At 39.2% G+C, this 23,214-nt stretch overlaps 3 protein-coding genes across 3 annotated transcripts in view; 1 reads left to right on the forward strand and 2 right to left on the reverse strand.

Moving 5' to 3' along the window:
* LOC118332659 overlaps positions 1-609 on the forward strand; it is a 6,356-nt gene extending 5,747 nt beyond the window's left edge. Inside the window, exon 9 of the mRNA XM_035668057.1 lies at positions 47-609. Within this exon, the coding sequence (XP_035523950.1) occupies positions 47-121 (75 nt within the window). The 3' untranslated portion in view covers positions 122-609. The remainder of the gene's footprint in view (positions 1-46) is intronic.
* A 3,213-nt stretch (positions 610-3,822) lies between these two features.
* Positions 3,823-19,678, reverse strand: LOC118334049 (vesicular glutamate transporter 1-like). Its single transcript, XM_035669867.1, is given in 15 exon segments — positions 3,823-4,336; positions 4,663-4,732; positions 5,472-5,599; positions 5,765-5,875; positions 6,442-6,574; positions 6,749-6,898; positions 7,325-7,461; positions 7,927-8,013; positions 8,319-8,406; positions 8,495-8,609; positions 8,707-8,825; positions 9,504-9,756; positions 18,445-18,577; positions 19,185-19,334; positions 19,540-19,678. Coding segments are annotated over 15 exon segments (2,112 nt in total). The 3' UTR covers positions 3,823-4,037.
* A 2,421-nt stretch (positions 19,679-22,099) lies between these two features.
* The window catches only part of LOC118334057 (sodium-dependent neutral amino acid transporter B(0)AT2-like), a gene marked incomplete in the record, with an annotated part of 7,958 nt that continues 6,843 nt past the window's right edge, over positions 22,100-23,214 (reverse strand). The window contains 1 exon segment of the mRNA XM_035669878.1: positions 22,100-23,214.

Here is a 23,214-nt window from a genome sequence, read left to right on the forward strand (position 1 = left end):
GGAAAGAGGGCATGAAAGAAGGGGTATACCACACCCTGGGGGTGGAGGGGCAGCAGGAGGAGAAGGTGGATATGAAGCACTGAGGAAAGGGGGAATGAAAGGAGAGGTAGAGGGAGAATAAGAAGCAGTAGGGAAGGAAAAAGAATAGTGAAGGAACAGAATTTAGCAGAGGAGCAAAAGACTCCGCTATGAAGGGAAAGAGATTTACATATACTCACAATAACAGCATTACACATGTATTCATTTAACTCAATCAAACTTTTTTGTGTTTGTGCTTCATCAAACTATCATAAATCTGCTTTCAGTGATGGGTAAAGGGTGAACTTTTATTTTTAAAATATTTCCTTGTAAAGTCATAGTGTGATGGGGAAAAGCCTCCTGATTGGACTTTTGTATCTTATAATGTATTTGCCATACCAATACTTTTTGTAATATTATATTTGTGCACATAAGAAATGCTGTATTACTGAATAGATTGTACTTTATATTACAGTGCATATGTTGATCAGATATATGAGCTTAATCTGCAGTGCAAATGCAGTTGCCTAAGATTCTTAAGCTTCATTCCTGTTGTATTTAATGTGCTGAAATAAATGTATTTTGACTAAACTTGGTTGTCTTTCTTTTTTTAATACCTTACCTTTAAGTATCAAAATTTATATAAGAAACAAGTCAACAAAACTGGTCTTTTGACAATCTTTACAGCAGAATGACAACAACCAGTGCAGTCAGTTCAGAAACACGACCGGGAAACCCCAGTTCAACTTCTGGGGACTGTTGGTCATCATGAGCAAAAACCTACCATTATTTCCATATAACTAATTATAAATAAATAGACCTAAATAGACCTAAATAGACCTGGGCTCTTGTTGGTTCCAAGAGATGCTTCCTCTGAAATTAGACATAAAGTGGGCAATATTTTAAAAATATATATAAATACTTGAATAAATGCTTTGAAAGCTTTACACATACAGTTTACTGATTGGCCTTTTTTTTAATAGGAAGTACATGGTAGTTTAGCACTGGCGCTGCAGTTACAACTAGACCTACAGAAAAAGGCAGGTGTAATGTTCTATGACTACGTACCTTTGAATGGAGCAAATCTCTTGTGTTTCAGACAGTGAGCCTCTTGTTGCATTAGTCATGTAAGGCCATGGCCTTTACTTCTTGGTCCACACCACGCTGTCTGCTAGTCAGCTTACAGTGTCCATATTTAAAACCAAGTAGTTTATCTGATGGCTGAAGATGTTATAAGGCCACAGAGAAAGAGAAAATCCTTACAAAATGAGAACATGGGTGGACGAATTTACTGCGGAAATATAAGACTTGAAGACAAATGAGTTAATGAGGTAATATTGATATACTGTCTTTGAAATAGTAACATTGGATTAATAAATCATTAGGTTATGTTGGTTGATTACCTTATTTTCCGGTTTATTGTTTTAACATCTATTAATATTCGACAATTGACGTTAAGTATTTGAACCAATGATGAGACAGAAAGAAATAAGCACATGCTGCCTGTAAACACAGTCCTAGAATTAGTCAACAGCGAGGCATGTCAGTCGCTTTCCATCTGAAAAGACCTTGCTACAATGGCTGAATCCAAATAAATTAGACCGGCTTACACAGTGTACAGAGCTGAAGTGTGGCCTTATTTTGTCTTCCACAATAAAGAAGGCACTATGGAAATTAGCTATAGAGAACAAAACCGTTTCTTGTACTATGCTGTGATCATGTTTATTTTTGTTAAGTAAGTCTTAATATGAGGCCTTATGGAGATTGACTCACTTGTGGAGGTGGCCTCAAGTAGCCGTTTGAGGAACTGCAGTTTTGGGCACTTAAGTGTTGGTTTTATTTTCTAGCCCCAGAGGTTGACACTCAGGTAAACCAATACCAAAGTCCTTTAGAAGGCTACACAGGCACTCATATAACTAAAGTTACATCCAAATAACTAATATTTGCCCACTGGCAGATGGATGCAGGATAATCCTATTGATTTTAGAGACCAGAGCAGGACAGTGAGGCTATCCCTTGCTCTGGTGCCATCAAAATCTATTTTTTCCTTCACTTCCATGCTCTTATACTTTAGCTCATGATCAATATGCTGTCTAGAGAGGAGTACAGCATTATGGGTAACATGAAACCACCGTATCCAAAGGCATAAAGACCAGCATTATTTGTGCCTGAATCATGCATGGAGTAGAGGAAAGTTGGCTTAAAAAAAGATGAAAGAGATGCTATAATAATAAAAAACATTAAAAGTAATCACTGTAATTACCTTTTTTTTTTTTAGCATGCATAAGCATTACATGGCAAGACAATCTATAATTATTGTACAAGAATGATCACCTCTAGGTTTTATTATACAATATTTTCCACATGTACATGATTTTTACATATACAGCTTTAGTTTACAATCCAGAACGAAACATTTAACAATAAATAATGAAAAATGACAAAAAAAACCTTTACATTTAAATATTTACTCTGTCACTGAACTCCACCCATGATCTAACACAGGGATATTTTTCATCTTCAAACCTTAATTTTGGGGCTAGCTAGATACATTACATATACTACCAAAAAATAAAAAATAATTGCTCATGTACAGTGAAACATCATTGTTTGTTGTCCATTATCAGACTTTTATTTTTAATCAGTCTTTTGTTTACTGATCATTTAATATCTTCAGCTTGCTGCACAATAAAATAAAGCGAAGGGTAACAAAAGTGTACCTTTAAACAAGATCGACTGAGCTCTACGTGTCTAACATTCTCATTTTCTTTCATTTTGACATTTGCTACATAACTGGCACCACACAACAGCCTCGGCTCAGTGTTTTTTCTGCTTTGCCGCCGCGACAGAGAGCAGAGACTGGAAACTGTTGAGGTTCTTAGGATATATGGTGCTCTTCCTGATGTTTACACTCAGAGCATGACTTGCCTAAACATAACAGTAACATGATATATATATAACATTAATGAAGCATATATTACATGGTAAGCATATTGAAATAATTCAGATGTTGGATTTTGAAGAGAACAGTCTCAAAGAGACCTGATAGAAATGGAAGTGGCTCTATGCTATGCAACTAATTTGATAGGGGATTTGTTATTACCCTGGATAATCGCATTCCTTCTAGTCCTATACGAGGCATTTTTATTCCCCAAGTTTGTCAGCAGGCAGACAGGTTCGAGGCCTATTACATAAAAAAAATTGAGGAAATCAAAATTCTGCATCTACAAATGTCAGTATGGGCTATTTAGACCTCACAGAAAGCTGTGTGCAGTAATATTTGCAGGTGTTCAATTACTTTCTCAGTAGATGAGTAAACCAATACTACAGAGCAAGATATTTTGTTGTATTGGCACAAGTAACATGCTTTTTCTTAAAAGTGTGCACATTAAGGAAAAAACTTTAGGAATTGTGTACCATTGTTTGAAAACCTTGTAGCTCCAGTTTTGGTCATTTCCTGTTTTAACTTCAGTGGAGGTGCAAATTCTACAACCGTTTATGAAACATTTTTAAAACCAATAAAACAAACCCACAACAGAAATGTGCTTGTGACCAATGTGCACCTAGAGATTTGTAATCTTGAATGATTCAGATATAAGTCAGAGGCATACAAATAAAATCCAAATCCTGTCAGATAATATAGAAATTTCTACAATTATTACAATGAATAAACATCAAAGAAAGCCACACCAGGCCTAAAACACGGCCCTCCTCCAAGAGAGATTGGCCGATGAGTCCTAAAACACTCTTACTTAGATTGTCTGTCACACAACGTACACAATTGAAATCACACACAAACACACATTTTACATTTACTAATGTCTTCACCTTCATTGTGGAGTTTCTTTGAATTCAGTTCAGTTATGATAATACAGTCAGACTTGCTGAAAATGGTCCCCTCCCGCATTCCATTTTAAATCCTCACTTTCTCAAGTTCTTCATGCCATCAGGTGAAACTCCAGACTGTTGATGTACTGTTTCTGCCTCACTAAAGGCTATGAGCTGAGGGTCTGCTGGTTTTATGTTAACTATCGGTCCCCCTCTCCTCCATAAAGGTAATTATTGGTTCCAGCTGGTTGGACGTATTCCTCAGTTTTGTCCCAGTCTGAGACCCAACCTCCTCCTCCTCCTCCTCCCATGCCTCCGCCTCCATTGGGATCCGCTCCCTGGTTCATGGCTCCGTAGCCTGCTCCGCCACTCGTGCGATACAGCTCCTCTGTCTCGTTTGCGAGCTCATCCTCATCCAGGATTCCACATTTCTCATCGCTCAGCTGCTCTGGCTCCGCCCAAGCTTGCTTTTCTCCTGATGCAAAGAGGCCTGCAGCACAGAGACAGACAAGATCCATCTGTATTTTTTGCACATTTCAGTTCCTAACCCAATCTACAGAAGATTGCATGAAGGACTAGAAGGGCAGAAAATTTAATGTGTTCTTTCTTGGCCTGTGCTACATCCTTCTACCAAGTGTCATTACAATCTGGCCAGTAGTTTTTCTTTAATCCCACTGACAGACAAATAAAAACCTAACATTACTGACGGAGGTAACAATGCTCACATTGTTGCATACTTGAACACACTAATGCTCTGGTTATTGAAGAAGCAGTAGCTGCAGGAGTTGAAAGAAATGAAAGGAGGAAAATACACACCATAGAATATAACACCTCCATAATGAACAAGCGAGGCAATAAGAAACACACCCTGCCACTCCTCCCGCGTCTATCAAAGGAGGGTGAGAAGAAAAAAAAGAGGAAGAGAGGTTATAAGCATGAAAAAAATTGTGCGCTGTATTTTCCATTATGACTTTTATTAATTATATTCTAAAGTTCTAATGATATTCACCCATTAAATCGAACCAACCAAAGAGAGCCTTGCACATTTATTGGATTCTAATGTGCTTACACTCTCCATCCCTAACTTGTTATTCCAGCCATTCCAGCCAGGGTTACTTGCCCTTACTAGCTTACTTTCTAGTTTGCGAGGATATGCTGTTGTTGTGATGTTAGCTACAGGAGAGTTGTGAGTAATGCTGTCTGGAGGTGGTGTGTTCTCTCTCTGGGAAAACCTCTCATCGTCTGGATTCAACAATGTGCTAACCCACAGCATAGTTAACATTAGTTACATTACTTGATCTCACTATATCATGGTATTTATCGGAATATTGGATTTCTCCAGAATCGCTTACCTTACCTTTAAGTGATACATTTCTCCATGTAAAACTACTGGATGTGCAAAATGGTAAAATTGAAAATAAGTCTTTCTGAGGAAGTGACACCTCTGCTGTTGTTTTAGATAACAGAAACATGTTCTATGACCAAACTCAGTTAGAGGTGCGCTGTTTATGTACACAGCGGCAGGCATGTTTGCTCAATAATGGTAATAATCCATGGTAATAAGAAAAACACAAAATAAGAACAGACATGTGTTTTGGGGTGTATTTTACACCATAAGTTCTCACCTTATGCTTTGTCATGGCACCAACTATAAGTGGGCAAACCATACCAGACAAAGTGCCCACACCATTGGAGATACCCATGAGGATACTAGCATAGCGCGGCGCAATGTCCAGGTGGTTGACATTGAAACCTTAAGAGGAAGGATAAATACAATATTAGCAAATAAATGATAGGAAATTGTTTATTTATTCACAAGCCCTACAAATTCTGCTCCCCACTTAAACATTTGTGGCTGAAAAGTTTGTTTTTGTATTTGGAGACAGTGTTAATGCGTGCAACAAAAATGTGGTTTTACCTGAAATTGCAAAGCCTGAGAAACCCACAGCCAGAACCAGGAAAGTAATAGCAACACCTTTCGTATGAGAGAAGCCCACTACCAACAGCAGGGTTGCCTCCATCCCAAACCCTGATGCAGACAAGTGAAATAGCACAGACATGAAACAAAAAATACTTTTATGTGTTATAGGAAACAATAAGTTTCAATGCAAGATGCTTATGTAAGTCAACTGAAGGCCATTGTTATTCATCTTCTATTCTCTTCTCCCTTTTCAAAGAATGCTGTTGACTGAACAGTAACCTAAAGTTGCTCCAGTATTGACAGCTTCCTACAAAGTGATACGTACACTGTATGCTTCTTCATTTCACTGCTATTGATTTCTCTCTGTAGTTTAAAAATAGCCGACAGAGACAGAGCTTCTGTTTTACAGTGAGTCATCATTTCTCTTATGCAGCAAATGTTTTCTCTCCACTGCTTACTAAATACTGTAGTTAACCCCATATTTAGCCAATGGGTTACTGTGCAGTTTGTCAGTTTCGCTTGACGCCTTATGACTAAAAATAGGGTGCTTAGAAAAACTTCAGTACTAACATGACTAAAGTTTTGATCTCTTGGAAGAAGAAGATTATTGCGGCTATGTGTTCCCTCTTATGCATTTCTAATTTTACCTTCAGTTCATTTTGGGCCTTTCTTACCTCCACAGTTCATAAGTTTCCTGACGTTAGTTGTGGTCATAATGTGGTTGGAGCGCAGATAGTCAGCAAGCTGGCCACCAATGGGCACGATAATGGTCATGACAAGGTGGGGAAGTGCAGAAACTATGCCCACCTAGATGAGAGAGAAAACATTTATTTTTATGTAACAGGTCTGAGACATCTATGGATATGGATATAATCACCTGAATAAACCTGGAAATGAAAGTTTCTATAGCTTTGCCTTTGCTCAGCAGTGTCACGGTATTATGTGTATGGGAACTTACCGCCCACATCTGGTTTCTGTTACCTTGCTAATCTCGAACCCAAACACTTCCTCGAAGTATGCAGGCTGGCTGATAAGCAGCAAGTAGAAAGTCCAGCTTCTGCAGAAATTAGCCACAATGATAGCGTACACTGGCATGGACGTAAAGAAGGCCCTCCACGGTGTGTTGAATTTCTGTAACACAGAAAAATACAGTGCTTATTTAGCTGATTTTGTATTGAAATTCTAAAGCCTCTGACTTGTTTTACCAACATACATGCACAATTGTTTGCTTACCTATTTTCATTAGTACGTAAGTATGAGTGACAAGGACATTGCGCGCAAAAAGTATGGGTGGGCTAAATTGATAGTTTTGCTTGAATGCATGAAAGCAGATTAGAGATTATCACTAATGTGGAGTTTCTAAATTTATTTTTGTTGCTTGTGATAAAGTAACACCCTCTTGAGCTCCACCCAGGTTTACTTCCTATTTACTCTTGCTTTGCTTTGCTTGTTTACCATCACTTTGCAGGGCAGGTCACATCAATACTGGTCAACCAACGTGACGTGATACAGTGGCTGAATCACATTGTACCTGAGAAATCGTCCGTATGTACTGACCGTTACTGTAAATTGGGCCGTCTCGCCAATGCTTTCCTCAATGTATTTTCTCTCCTCCTCAGTGATGGTGGGATGAGCTGCTGGACTTTCATATGACACCAGGAACCAGAAGCAATACCACATGACCCCAAAACTTCCTGGGGGGTGAGGAAGGAAGACAGGCAGGCAAGCAGGCAAGCAGGCAAGCAGGCAGAGGAGAGAGAAAGAGTAATGTAAGTGTCAAGACTGGAAGGAAATGTCAAAAAGAACACGCTGCAAAGGAAACACCTTGACTGCAGCTGCTGCCTCTGTATGGGCAAGGATTAAATGTTGAATTCATACATAATAGGTGATGGGTTTTTTTCTGTTTCTCCTATTTATGGTGCTGGCCTTTTGCAGTCATCTTGTCCTTTCAGTTTCAGTATGTGTCAGCATCTAATGTGTTATTGTATGTTGTGCATAGAGATGGGTGTGTCTACACAACTATTGAAATCAGCAGTACTTCTGATGTGTATGTTTGTGTAGTTTCCCAAGTTACAGTGTGTGTCTAAAAAAAAAGTAGCCCCACTGTAAACTACATTTGATTTAATTGACCTCCAGCCCAAAGGTCAAGGGTCTCTTACCGTAGACGTAGAAGACTGATGACCATCCTGAGTACTGGACTAGGATTCCAGCTAAAGGCATGGCAATCACAGCACCAGCATAAGAACCTAGAAAAAAGAGAAGCATTGTGTTTAGGACATTGTATTTGTATATTGTGTCACTTAATCTGGCACGGATTTTGTCACAAAAATAGTATAAAATGCATTTTCAGATTGCTTGTGTTACATAAAAACCCAAAGATTGGACAAATTGTTTGGCATTTTTGCTTTAAAACGGGGTTTAATCAATTCTGAAAATAGTTAACTAAACAACTAATTGATTTGAATTGTGGCTATATTAAACTATTAATAAATGATAGCAAACATTCATTGTTTAAAGATAGACAAACAGTCTCCTGTGATAATAGACTCACCACAAAAGGCTGTGGTGGCCAGGCGACTTCTTTCAAGAGGTGGTGCCCATTTTGCCCAAATACCATGACAGGCTGGATATGAAACCCCCTGTAGGATAGAGAAGAAATTACACCATGATAAATGTTTTAAACAAAGTGTAACTTGCTCATTGCTTGTGTTTAATAGACAAGAGCACCTCCACAAGTCCTTGACAAATCCTGACAAGGATAACACAGCCAAAATGCATCCGTGCTGCTGCAGGGATGAGCATATTCAGGCAGGACGTGGCCACTATAGCAAAGCCAAACACTCTGGAGGAGGAGTGAATGGAGAGAGGAAGAGACATTCAGTATATATACAAGAATGTGCAAGTATTCTTTCCATACCATAAATAGTGGATTAACAGACCTGTTTGCTGCAAACTTTTGACAAATGAACCCTCCTGGGATTTGGGTTACTATGTATCCCCAGAAGAAGGAGCCGTGGATCATTCCCACTGTTTCTGGATCCCAGTCAAACTGAGCTTTCTGTTGGAACACACAGGGAGACAAGAACATGAGAAAAAGATCAATCATATGATTGAATTAGAGTTTGAACCCTGAAATGCATTAACGTCTAATACCGTACCATTAGATGTAGGTGGGTTAACAAGCCTCTAAACTGAGGAAAGACCAATCAAAACAATAGAATTCATACGACTGATCACTGGTCCTACTAGGTAATATATGCTCAGCCACCAATAGAATTATCACCAATATGCCCTCATATCAGCTGTGTCAAACCTTTAACAACTGACTCAACTGACTGTAACATCAACTGAGAGACTTTATGATGATCCAGTCCTTTGTTTGACCAACCAATTTCTATTCAACAAATATTTTTAACATTAATAAAGTTTTGACGCTGTAAAACACGTTCTTGTGTATCTTGCTTTGAAAACAGCAATGACCTTTCCCTAACTCATGCAAACTTGGAAGTGCATTGTTGTTGTTTTTTTGTATATTGTAAAATTAAGATTTTCCTTATTTGGAATTTAGCTCTTTTGGCTGTACGGTGTGTGTTGATCCATCACTCATGTCATACATAAATAATCTAAAGACACAACATAATAATATTTATTTTGCCTTACTGTTGTTGACTGTGTCATTTAGGTCAAGATACCACAAACTTAGACCACTGTTCCCACCTCATCTGCCGCCACTCACCACTACGACCTCCTTGTTGTCTCTGAAGATGGTGTGGCTGTTGACCATGCTGACGATGGCCACGCCCAGGTTACACCGGATACCAAAGGAAATGCAGAATCCGATGCCAGAGAGGATGGCGATGATGTAGCGCCTGGGCAGGCCGAAGCATGTGCAGTCCACCACAGGCATCTCCTTCTCTTCCACCTGCTCCGGCCGGCCCTCCGCCGACAACTCGATGGTCTCACCATTTTCCTGCTTCTTCTCAAGAGCTCTGTGAAGGAGTGAATCGAAAATGTAGTATGTAAATTAATGTTTAGACTCAAGACAGTCACTTGGTTGGTCCTCTACCAGAAATATATATGATCTAAACTGTCTTCAAAGGAAATAAATCTGTTTTTAATAGTGTAATGTAACCAAAAGATTTGTACTTTGTCTTGTGATGGTTTGACATGATTGTCTGGGCTACCAATCATTTTAAACCTTTTGCAATGTTGTATAGCAACCCTTGCCCTATAAAGATAGCTTGCCACCGAAACAATGGGCCTATTTAATAAACTGATTTATGCATAAATCTCTAAGTAAAGTCTAGACTTGACGTAAGTAAGTCATTTTCCTGCTGGTTATGTAGGGGCATTGCAGTTTGGGATGCATACGTGCTCAAGCCTGAGATTGGAATAATCAATTAAAAGTGTGAGGAATGAATTGCCAGATCCAACGTGTTAATTAAAAACAGCATACGATGTTCTATAGTGTCAAATTAGAAAGAAGTAACCATTCCTGACTAAACACTGTGTTAGCATTGTATAAGGGGAAATCGCTGACTGTAAGGCAGGTGTTAATTAAGTTAATTTGAGATGTATAGATCACAGGTGTGTAGGTTACAAATGGGCTTCTTAGAACCTGCGTAAGCAAAGTTTTTTGTGCTCAGTATCTTTTATGAATAGAAGAACAACGTCAGAAATGATCTAAGACTAAGTTCAAGTGTAAATCTACAAACATTTTTATAAATATGGCCCAACCTTGACAGTACACATCAAAACACACTAGACATTTCAGGAAAAAAAACCCAAAATCAGTGTAGTGTTCTTCTCTATAACAGTTATTGAGCCCTCAAAAGACTTAACATTCACTCTTTCTATATTGTGGATTTTCTTTCAGGGAAATCGGTCGGTAAGTGAGACACCCAACACTGGTTGCCACAGTGGAAACAGATCCTGTCCTGAAGGGCTTGTAGACCGACAACTTGGCTTGATAGAAGTGCATGATTCATGTTCAGACAATCTTTCTTGCTGTCAATTTGACCGGTAACTCCAGCATCTTAACAAGAAACAGTCAGCACAGTTTTCTTGTCAGCCCACAACCACTGGAGCTCACTGACATTACTTTGACTTATCCTGTCTCCTTAAGGTGTTAATATACTGGATATTTATGTTTTTTTGCAGACATTCATCTCCTGACAGAACCGGCCCACAGTGAAGAATACAATGCGAGTACAAGGCAACAATGTTTGAAGAAAGCTCCTCTTATCCTTCCAAACAAGGTTAAATCCTCTTTTTCTGCTCCTGTCTGTAACCTGTATGCATATGGCTTGCTAAGAAACCATGACCTCTGCCAGCCTCCAGTCTAGCAGGCATCAAATATGTATCTAAACGCTGCGGATCATCTATTAAACATGACATGTGCAATGCTGAGTTCTCGAGACTTGAGCACTGCAGGTCCAGAGCACAGAGCCCCTTTTATATATCAGCTTTATTTATTATACATACTTAGGTTATCATAGTTAAAAACATATATCGCTATGGCCTTTGCCTGGTAAATGTAATTTATAACCACCGTTGAGAGATATATACAATACATGAGAGTTTCAGTCAACTCAGCCCTGCAGCTTTTAGCCAAAGTACAACCCCCAATGTTGCAGAGCATGAATAAAGCTTGGAAGAGGGGGATGGGGGTGTATTTTATATTATACTTTATTTTACAGCTGGTTGTACAAGAAAGAAAAAGATCAGATTTGACTGGATAAAAAATGAACCATAGCCACCCATTAATAACAGCACTCCTACAGTGGCCATTATGAACATTCATCATGGGTGGGATGAAAGTCTGGAAGAGGAAGAGCAAGTATAGACTGGATGTCACACTGCTGTGGGATTTACATCATATACACTTATTAATTATAAAATATAATAAATATAAACTTCCTCAGTGACAAACGTTCTGAAATTAACTGTGAACCAGAAGTAAGTGATAAGGCAAAATACATAGAAGGAGGTAATGATAGATACATTTTTTTGGTGGGTGAGCAGCTTCTATTGCAGTGGTTCCTTTTTTACAGAGCTTTCACTTTCTACTAAAGGGCCTTGTCATGCATTAGAAAAGTGTGCAGTTAAAACAACCAGAGCTAATAAAAAATGGCCATGCATCAGATAGAATAAAACACTGAATTTGTCAAAAAAAAGGGGGGGCTTTAAGGGGGCTTTTAGGGGCTTTTAAATAGTTTCTTTTTAAAATAGAAAAGAAATACATAATACAGGAAACTCATCTCTGATGCCATACTTAATAATCTGCTCAAAATTCATGCAAATCAAAAAACTTCATGCAGTTGTTGAGTTCACTATTTAGGTTGATTGTACAATTTATCAGTTGTTCTGTATTGTTATTGTTATATATTGAATATAATATGAAATATCCCTCAAATATGTCCCTTAGTGAGGGGCTGTCGGTTGACTCAATGATAAAGAAAAAGGGGTCCCTCAAGGAAAAAGGCTGGGAACCACTGATGTATTGGATTGAATGGTCTGCCGTGTTTGAATCAGTGAGTAGAAAATGTAGTTGCTGTGTACAGTGTATCTCCTCTGCATCAGGATGCTGTGCCTGAAGGTGTGTGAGAGCCCCCCCCCAAAACTGCTCACTCACTGTACAGCAAACACAGAACCCATCTGAAATGTCTTTAATTTTTCTTTAGTGTTGTTAGACAAGCCCTCACCATAAGATCTATTTAACTACGTCATGTAAACACAATATTGTCATAGCGTGCAATGAGCTTAGCTTAACTGCTGTTATGTAGCCTGCAGTAAGGTAGAAAAACTCCACTGCTAACTGTAAGATTTCAAGACACATCAGAACTGGAATATCTTGTTTTCCTTGAACTTTATTTACCTTATTTATATAGATTTTATATCTTGGTAATTTGTCCTCATTAGATAGTTGGAGGTGCAGAGAGACAGCAGAGATTTATACCGATGTGAGTCAATACGCACCCCAGAATCTCTCGTCTCACTTTGTATATCCAACTTACGTATAGGCCAACCTTACAATCTAATTCAGGTGTATTCTATTCGCTGTGTGAGACTTTGTTCCTCTGTGTACTTGAACGAACTCTGTCCTAAACCACAATGTTACCACTCTTATCAACTCACGAGGGATGAGGATCACAATTCTGAAATAAAAGAAAAGCACCATTTGATCACTAAAGCTATTGAGGCAACCATTATTGCAGCTTCATAAGGTCTACATCCTGTGGAGATTTAAAAATGGCATGGATACTAACATATCAAGTGACAAAAAGACTTAGATTGGCCTTTATGTTCCTGCCAACAAACCTTTTATTAAAGTAGTCAGCTAAAAAAATTAACAGTAAGCAGACTGGGAAATAACAACTACACAATGATGAAACACACATGCTCTATTAGTTACTGTAAGCAGGGGTTCTAACAGTCTCCGACACTGATCAAGTATTAATGATTCTCACTCTTGAATTATTAATATCTCTGGCTCTCTTGGACTATTTTTGTCTGAGCGGGCCTCTCTCTTCATTCTTCCTGTCTTCTCTTCATCTTTATCGCTGCCTTTTTACCTTCAATTCCCCTGACTCACGCAGAGTCTCACACACAATTCACAACATTTCCTTCTTCTTCAACACCAGTTTCTTTCCCAATATCCAGAAGATGTCCACATGAAGATTTCTTTCTCTGCAATACAATAGATAAAAAGATGTACGAGCCCTTTTCACATGTTTCCTACCATATACCATATCTGCTATCTGTTGCAGTGACTTTTCATGACTGACCCCGAGTTAAAGAAAATCCGTTGTAATCCTTACAAGCTAGCTGACCTTCTCTGTGTTGCACTCTTCGCACGATGAGGAAAGGGCTGAGCGTGTCTGGGAGCCAATTTAACTCAGTAAGAAAAGTGCTCAGTTTTGAATCTTGATTCAGAAAGCTAAAATTCAGATGACCTATTCTGCAAAGCGAGCATTCCTGGTTCTCACTTCCAAGTTAATCTCTTAATTCATACGTCAAGGACAAATGTCAGCTTGGTTCAGAGTTGAGTCAACAGCTTGGAATCAGTGATTGGATAAGAGAGAGTCAAATAAATGGTGTAGATTGTTAGAAAGATTGAAAAGCTCTTTGTGACCATATTATGAAGGACCTACTAAACTGAGTCTAGCAACACAAAATAGTTAGAATTTCAACTGTGGACTGTAGTCACAGAAAAGAAGCACGAGGGACAATTTGCAATAGTTCAATACATTGAATGGAAAGAATACTGTAGAAAATAATTTGAACATGTACATATCTCAGTTTCAATTATACTGAGGCCAATTCAATCAGGTAAAGGATTTAGAAACAAGATGCCTGAAGCACAGAGAGGAATCCCACAGTATAGGCTATATATATCTTTAAAGTTAAAAACATTCTCTTATTTTAAGGTTCTCAAATGTGACAGTGCAGTCAAATACAGCTCCATACCTAAAATAAAAAAAGAATGAAAATAAAAATGAATAAATAACTAAAAATAAGCACAGGTGGATGCTTTCTCTCTGTGCGCCCGTATCGCGTGCAGGGAGCAGGGCCGGGGAACGGGCCAGTGCGCTTTACGCACGGCAGCAAGGTACCAAGGGAGCACCTGAGAGCACGTGCCCCTTCACGGAAATGAAAGCTTATAGGCCGCTGCGGGCTCTGCCGTAGGTCGAGTTACCTAATCCTGGCTGTCTGTGAGGTGCTGTGAGGTTCCCTGCGGGGGGAGGGAAGGTGTGGGTGGGGTGGGGGGTGGCACAATGGCGAGCTATCGGGCTACTTAGAGGGAGGAGGGGATGAGAGAGAGAGAGAGAGAGAGAGAGAGAGAGAGAGAGGGGGCCAAGGTGTACGGACTGCAGGGATTTACGTGGGCCGACAGCTTGGGCGGCGCAGAGGCTATTTCTGGAGAGGATTTAAGTGTTTAGACGCTACATCAAATCCCGAGAGAAAGAAAGGGGAGTTCATCGACACCTTTTTGCGTTCAGATATCCATCACTAGACAGACTCCCGACTATCTCACACTCTTTCCTGGCAGGGAAGGTGTGCCACGCATTTTTTATTTATTTATATATTTGCTTTTGCAGCGTATTTCCATGAGGCCCTGTTGGTGGAAGTAATCTAAAACTCACATTTGAATTATTTGCGGAGGTGTCTTGTGGGTCTAAAATGCCACATGGTGTCTAAAAAGATCAGATTTTCTACCATGTTCCGACCTTGATCCACTTCCCCAGCCCACCATCACGCTTTTCAAAAGTCTCCCTAAGCTTACTGTCCCATATTGACAGGTGTGCCAGAACCACAGGCCGTAGAGCGCTCTCAGGGGCCTGTCTTACACCAAACACTGATTCTCGGTGAGTTTGGAGGAATAAATAGACAACCACATCAAACATACTGTGAAATGAAAAACACATCGTTTGATTGCTTGGTCACAAAACTCCAGGTATATAAGACTGTGACAATGACAATGTGACAGCACTGCAGAAAAACCCCCTGAATGAAATGAATCCAGCCATCGACCCACCGCTTCATCTTACACTGATAGAACAGTTTTCGGCCTGAAATTTAATTCTGTTTATTTGTTCCTCAGAAGCAAAGGCTGGTGTTCACTTATCATTGCATGGGAGGATTTGGTAAACTCATTTTAGGTTTTAGAACATTTGTGTGATCAGAAAAAATAATTGTAACTTTTTTGATCAGTTATTGCAAAAGTGCGGTTTCTTATAAAGTGACAAATGAAGTCTGCAGTTTCTTATGTGACAGACTCAGTAGCCAATATAGGGACAGATGTTGTGCCAGGTCATCCAACCTCACACTAATCCAGGCCTCTGGACTGCTTGATCTTCAAATGGGCACTTTGATTTTTTTTTTAAAGACAAATACTTAAATGAAATCATGTTTCATCAATTATGGGCTGTCCTCCAGTAGCCTAATTTAATAGCAAAAGATGAACTTTCTTATCAACACAAGAACGCCGCCGCTTTTTCAGCGTTTCAACATTTTCTGGTTGTAATTTGTCCCGGAGAGATTTTACATACCCGTATATTTTCCCGAGAGTCTTGGCTGCCGCGACCTTAAACCTGTCCGGCCGGATCTCCATCCTCACGACTCCAGGATCCGACCAATGTGCAGTCTTTGCGCGCTCCCGACAGAGCGCACAGCCTTCTCCTCTACTCCCTCCGCCCCGTGATTCTTACTCACACATAAAAAAAACAAAAAAACTTGATTTTACTTGATCACCAGACTCCTTAACCCGCAGTTTGCCCTAGTCAGCGACACTGATTGCACAGATTTAATTTGCTTCAACTGCCTTTATATAAAATCAACCGATCAAACATTGTCAGCCCCACTTTGCCAGAGTCCTTAACGTCCAGGTGAACTTCTTGACACTCTTTGGTGTTTGTAAAGGTTTCGCAGCCCGCTGGAGGAAACTTTCGACACGATTCGTGGCCAAACGGAGTCTCTGGCCGTGGTCCTGAAACCAGATTACCGCTGCCTGCGCGCTAATCTCTCCAAGTGTGTGTAGTGAGTGGAAGGTAGCATGTCACTTCCTTCCCCGCAGCCCGGCGTTTTAAGCACTGACTGTTCAAGCAGCGGCTATTCTTGGACCGCACAAGCCTTGAATGAAGGGAGTTGGAGTAAACAGTGTCCGATCGAAGCATATTAACAGAGTTCCCAGGTATTTGTAACACGGGAGGGGCAGGTTGCTCCCGGAACGCTGTTCTGGGTTGGACTGCTAATTATTTGATATTCTTAAAAAATATTTACAAAAAGACTATAAATCCACAGTTAAAGGTAATGTAAGTCAGAAAAAAGGAGAATCTCGTTTTTAAAACAATAAGTTCCATATTTTTTTGTCGTCTGAGCTATGCGTCCTGAGCTCATTCCAACAGTGGCAGAGCTGCCATAGCGCATCTTTACTGCAACACCCTTTTATATGGATGTGTGAGAACTGCTGGATAATTTTAAACAGTGATTTGGGACATGTGACTTATGAAGCTAAATAACAATTAAAAGCAAATTATTAGCAACTTCCTCTGGAAAGCAGATTGAAGCAAACGATAGATGACTCATATTTACTGTATATTAGTGATCATCTGACAAGAACATAGTGGAGTTTAACAGAAACATTTTGCACTGCAGTTATAAGTTTGTGCCTGTCCCCATCTTCGAACAACCCACCACTGTGCAGATTGACTGAATGCATGCATGGCTTTAAGTACTTTAATTTACTTTTTTATCCTTGCATGGAAAGTGGTGCACACACGTTTTTTTTTTCAATCCTGAGCAGCTGAGTCTGCAATAAAGTCCAATAAAACATCTTTACATGTCACAGAAGAAAAAACACGTGTAAATAATAAAATGAAAGATGGCTGAGTTCCATTTAGCTGCTTCAGTTTCAGGTTACTGGTATCTGCATGCTGGCTCAATGTCATGGCTGACACTTAAACAGTATGGAGCCACTGTTGGTAACACCTGTGCCTCAAGTTAAAATAGCTGCTGTGAAAAAGGGCCTGTAGCTACTGACATACACATTTGATGAAAAAGCATTTAAATTAGTTCAGTATCTCTTCATTGTGTAAGCTCACAGTCACTGCGTGTCAAATCCAAACCAGTGAGAGGGAAGGGAAAGCCAGAAATATAACGCAATGATTTTGGACATATATTTCTTTTGTTAAATAATAAATGTGTATGAAATTTGTAACTAGGTGTATAAATACAACTAAAACATTATTTTTGACAACATTGACATCTATCTACAGATGCGCAAACACAGATCAAAGATATGTAGATACTTTTTCTTTATACCCACTGGCTGAAATTGTCTGACAACTTCCACATTTTTAACCTAAAAACAAAAACCAATCTGGGATTGTATGTGTGCCTTAATGAACATAGATCAGTAATACCTGTTGGCATTAAAGGTAATAGAAAAAGAATCCAGTTTCACTTAACTACGAGGCATTAGTAGTTATTGACCATACAATGTATTAACGAGCAAGACAACATTTCTTTAATCTCTGGGCAGTTTATTTCTTCTGGTAGGATATTGGATGACTACTGACAGGATTACTGGTATTAGATAAGGTGCAGGAAAGATCTAGTTTATTATAGCTGTACACACATACGGTACAAATGACTACAGTACATACATGGTTGTGATGCACAGGCAAATATTTAGGGCAGATTTGGTGGTGGTTAGGGAAAGGGAAATATGTCAGGCGGTTCATGGTTAATAGTTGTAAGTGACAGGTTTGGCAGTTGTAGCAAGTGGATGAGATACTTCTGCTAAAATACCACAGCAGTTAAATGAAATCACTGTCCTGTATATTCTGTCACCCAATGTTGCTGTTCAGAAAACCTAAGTGCAAACCCATTCTTCAGGTTTGAAATTGATGCTTTTTTTTATAAGAAAACATTTTCAGCTGAATTTGCCTGCAAAAATTAAGACTTTGTGTGATGTGTGTAGATAATGGAGAACAACATGCATATATTTAAATGACTACTACTTCTTCTTGACTGTTATTCAAAAGTCTCCCGCTGCCAACTTAAGCATTCAATATCACATACAGCTTTTCTCCAGATCCTTCGCCGATATAGTTCTCAGAGAGTGAGAGGAGAGGAAGAGAGGAGGGAAGGGCATGGCAGAGGGAGGAGGAGACAGGCTGGGCGGCACGGAGATGATGGATGGAGTGTCCGAGAGTGAGCCATAACCAGCTCTCCGCACATCTACTGCACTGGAGCCAGCGGAGGCGTGGAAAAACACTGGGGGAGGGTCCATGGGGTCAGCTAAATCTGGACAGAGATATAAGAAACTTATAGATATTTCCTCTAATTAGATATTAGTTTACAGGATTGAGGAAGAGACACCGTGAAGTTGCACTTAACGGCAGAAAAAAACACCAGTCATCAGTGACAGTGACATGACATCAGTCATGTTTCTGTATGTATAACATCTATATGCACACATTTGCTGTTTGTTTTTGTATTTATTAAAGATGCAACATCATCTAATAGTGCCTCCACATGGCAGCAAACAGGAAGTGCTTCACTACCAGGTACCACATTGCACACTAGTGTAACCTGGCCGGTGATGCTTTACAACAAATGATACCCAGGAGACGAGAGAAGAAAAAGATCAGATGTTGATGAGTCCAGTTTTCTCTGGATGGAAGTCTCTCTCTCTCTCTCTCTCTCTGCTGATGTGGAGACAGTTTCTGTTACAATCTTTAGTCTCATTTTGCCACCCAGAGATGTTTTTATAGTTATAGCTGTCAGTTTTCTTTCAGTTGACAGTCTCTGTGGTCTGTGGTGAACTGTGTAGAAATATGTGGGTTTACAAAAGCTATGCCCACACGTTTAGAGAAGTGCCGTGCAGTCTAATAAAAATCTATTAACCTACCTGATTCATCATTAAGCTGGGTGTGCAGGTACTGTTGTTTGGTGTAGAACTTGTTGTAAATACAGTACACTGCAGCCATAAGAGCGAAGGTTCCCATGGCTGCAGCAATGAACAGACCCACTTTGGCATTATCTTTGTCTACAGGGGCATCTGTGGGGGCACGAACACAGAGTCAGAGACCATCAGAGTTAGAGTTTTCACACACAAAACCTTTCCAAATGAGGAAGAGATAAGCTTCCTCTTTCTTTGTTATTTAGACACATGCTGCCTTTCTTACATTGACATTTCTTTGAACTAGACTTACATGTTCGCTTTGCATTTAAATGAGTGGTTTCTTCTTTTCTAAGAAGGTCACGTAAGTGTGGTGGTGGAGGAGGAGGAGGAGGTGCTCCGAGGGCCTGATGGGCATTGATCTCCTGCTCAGACTGGAGGGTGCTCTGGGAGCTGCTCAGTGGAAACACCAACAGCAGGCAGAGAGCTGCGAGGCCCGCCATGTGGGTCAGCCACTGGTACACCTACAAATGAAAAGATACTTAAATATAATGAATGACAATATAAAAAACACCTTTGTGTGAAGGTTTTTTTACTTTTTTACTCATTTTGAAAGTTTAGCACATACATGCTTTCTCCTGATGCTAACAGAGATAGTTAGGGAGTTTCAGTGCTCACATTAGTAGCTATGTAACTCAATAAAAAAAAACAATATCATGGTTGTTTTTCACACTTAGCTTGTTGTTCTTAGTTCACTTGTATGTAACCCAACCTGAACTAAAAAAGATGCCTCTAAAACAATGTAATGAACTCCCTATCCTACACACATACACAAACAAATCCCTCCGAAGGCAAGTTTTAACATTTTAAATGGATCTTGTCAACTGTGTTTACCTGAGGTCGAAGCGAGGACGTTGTGTTTCTCTCTGCCGGGTGTTGGTCCTGTGCTCTCTGCCTTCTCTGCCTGACTGAAGTGAGACCGCTTCCAAGACAACTGAACTCCCCAGACGCCTAATATTTCCACGGGGACACCTTTGAGTACTCTTCCACACAGAGATACAGGTTTAGAACATGGCTTACAAAAGTGCTACGTTGAGACAGACAAAGCGGTCTTACAAAGGACAAAAATAAATGGGAGAGAATATTTTTAACAAAGTTCCACTCTGGCACAATGTTAGGTAAGCTTTTATAATTCTGACCTTGAATTTGTAGTAAGAGAAAAGGGACCTTGGAGAGAGGACAGTGATTGTTCGCTCATAGCTAGTGAAAAGTTTTTATTAAAAAGAAAAGAGCCATCTAATATTAAAATGACCAAACAGGGGCAGAAATGTTTTTGCAGAGGTCACACAAGCTACTGTAACTTGACGGTTCAGCAGAGAAACACTTTGAGTGCAACAGAGCTCCCTGCTGGCACATAAATGTACTGTCCCAAACTTCTGCAACAAAAAGTGTTCAGAATTTACATTTATTTGACATCCAAATGAATGTTCAAACTATTATTAAAAAATAAAACCTACACCATTAGTTCTTTATATAGATATGAAAAATAACCATACAGTTTACAGTCTGGACAAAATATCCAGTGTTATTTTTAGTGAAATTAATTTATTCACTCAACTACTAACGATGGCTCGGACAGATGCCCAGTTTCCTAAAACTTCTGAATTATAGTGTTTATAATGAAGTGGGTTTTTTCTTTAGATGCATAGAAAATAATTATACTTCACTGTACTCTTTAGTGTTAACAAACAATCTGGAGATCTGAAGATGGAGATCTAAGGTTAAGGTTAGTCACCATAACAGTCTGATATTTGTTGGCTAGCGTGAAACCCTTTTTAGTAAGGGCGGTGCATGTTCCCGTCCTATAGTCTGCACAGCACAGCCTGGCAAGGACACTCAAACTTCTCAAGGACTGTTAGATATGAAAGAAAAACAAAGAAATGTGCCAACTGTTCACTGTGTCCAACAGTCAAAACAGTGTTTTGAAAGCTACAATAGGTCAGCTGGCTCAACACCGGTCCTGATAGCCTTGAACATCATGTTTCAGGCCACCTGCACTTATTTTGCTAATATGAACTGTCATAAATCTACCTACAGTCAGTCAAAGCTGGGAAGAGTTCAAAACATTTCCCAATCCTACAGATTCAGTTTCATACTGTCTCTACATGCTGTCCTCGTATGCAGCTGTTCAGATGTTTACCCTGGCAGAAGTCTTGACGTGCTTCAGCTTTTCCCAGGCAGATAATGATGCAGATGGGCGGCGGAGACGGTTTCTGCAAAAACACTCTTTACTCCCTGGAAAACTGCCAGCTTCTCCAGGGCTTTTAATTAAGTTATATAACCTCCAAATACTTCAGTGGAGACATCCTATAAGAAACACTAAGTAGAGAACTGTGTGCTGTGCATTCCAAAGCAGAGACGTCAAACGTCACTGTTTGAGCTGAATACCAATCAATCACTATCTGACTGGTAATATCGGTTGCTTCTTGACAGCAATGAAAGGAGTGAAATCAACCACATCCATCTGGTTTTAAACATGTGGATAAAATTCTTGCCTTTCATCCTCCCAGTTTTCTCTTACACCTGAAACAGAATGATTCTTTTAAATACCTGCTTTCTTTTTCACTTTAATGGACTCAAAACATCGAACTTTAAGTACAATCACCAGACAGCCAGACTCTACATACCATGAACATAATGCATTTATTAAATTCATATCAAAATTGAGGAAAAAGATTCTCTTAAATTTACAGGTTTTCATTTTACTTGTACTCAGATTTTTCGCCCTATTTAAAGGAAATAGACAAATATCCTTAAAATCAACACTATCAATACCTCAAAATTGTAATATAGAAAACCATTGAACAACTAAAACTAAAATGCAGCAGAGATTTTCAAGCAGAGAATATTTCAATATACAGTAGTGCTGAAAGAAAAACCTTTAATAAAATAGCAAAATATATTACATTGCAATGGCATTATATTACATTTTCTCAAAAAATCATTTTATACAGACTACATACACTATTAAAAAGGGAATCTATAAAAAGTAATGTCTTTTTAAAACAATACATTTTTGATTTTGTTCAATCAGCCTCATTAAATATGCAGGCACTTAGTTTCAGTACAAACATTCAACAGCATTTAAGGTTGATTCATTTTGATAGTGATCCAGTGAAAATGTAAAAAAAAATTACACCTTAGGAAAATGACTACCACAAACAAGACAATTATGACCAAACAATTAAATCTAAAAAAATAATTTTACAAAATAAACACCTTAATTACATCCACATAAAATCCAAAGTAACGGAGTCATTTGCCAAACATGCAACTAGTTTCCTCCTATACCCAAAACAATGTGTCATGCAAATTTTCAATAATTCTAAAACGAAGACATTTTCAATTACACATGCTCTTAATGAGCTTTTACTTGTGCTATATACATATTTACATTACAAATAGGATTTTGCCTATGTTGTCATTTGACACACCAGTTCCACAAGAATCAGACCGCAGGCAGGACGACAATCCTTGTTCCCGTGTGATACACAACACTGTAGGGCTGATCCCCGCCCCGAATACACTGGCTTTGTTGCTAATGTGACATCACAGAAATCCACATAACAGGATGACGGAAACATTAAGAGTCTGATAATTTACGAATAAATAGGAAGCCAAAAGCATTATCCTCAGATACTGTATATCAGCTGTTGGATCTCAGGTTGGTTTGAACAGACATACGTGACATAATATGCATTTTAACATACATGTAGTATGAACTGTGTGGCTGCACAATACACCTGCAAACAGACAGTACACGTACAGTTGATACTGAAGTCACTCGTGTGGTTTTTCACTTGTAAACATAGTTAAATGACTTCTGTGTAGTATTTAGCATTAACACTGCACCCAATAGCTGTGCTTAGTATCAACCCCCCTGAATTAACTCTTTTCTGATGTAACAGTCTCACAATGCCATGATTATCCTGTTTTAATTCAGGCTCAGTTTTTTTACATTGTAACTCAAATCATAACT

The sequence above is a fragment of the Morone saxatilis genome, unplaced genomic scaffold (genome assembly GCF_004916995.1).
Source record: "Morone saxatilis isolate NCDOM2014 unplaced genomic scaffold, NCSU_SB_2.0 Contig1, whole genome shotgun sequence".
In the NCBI taxonomy this organism is placed as follows: Eukaryota; Metazoa; Chordata; class Actinopteri; family Moronidae; genus Morone; species Morone saxatilis.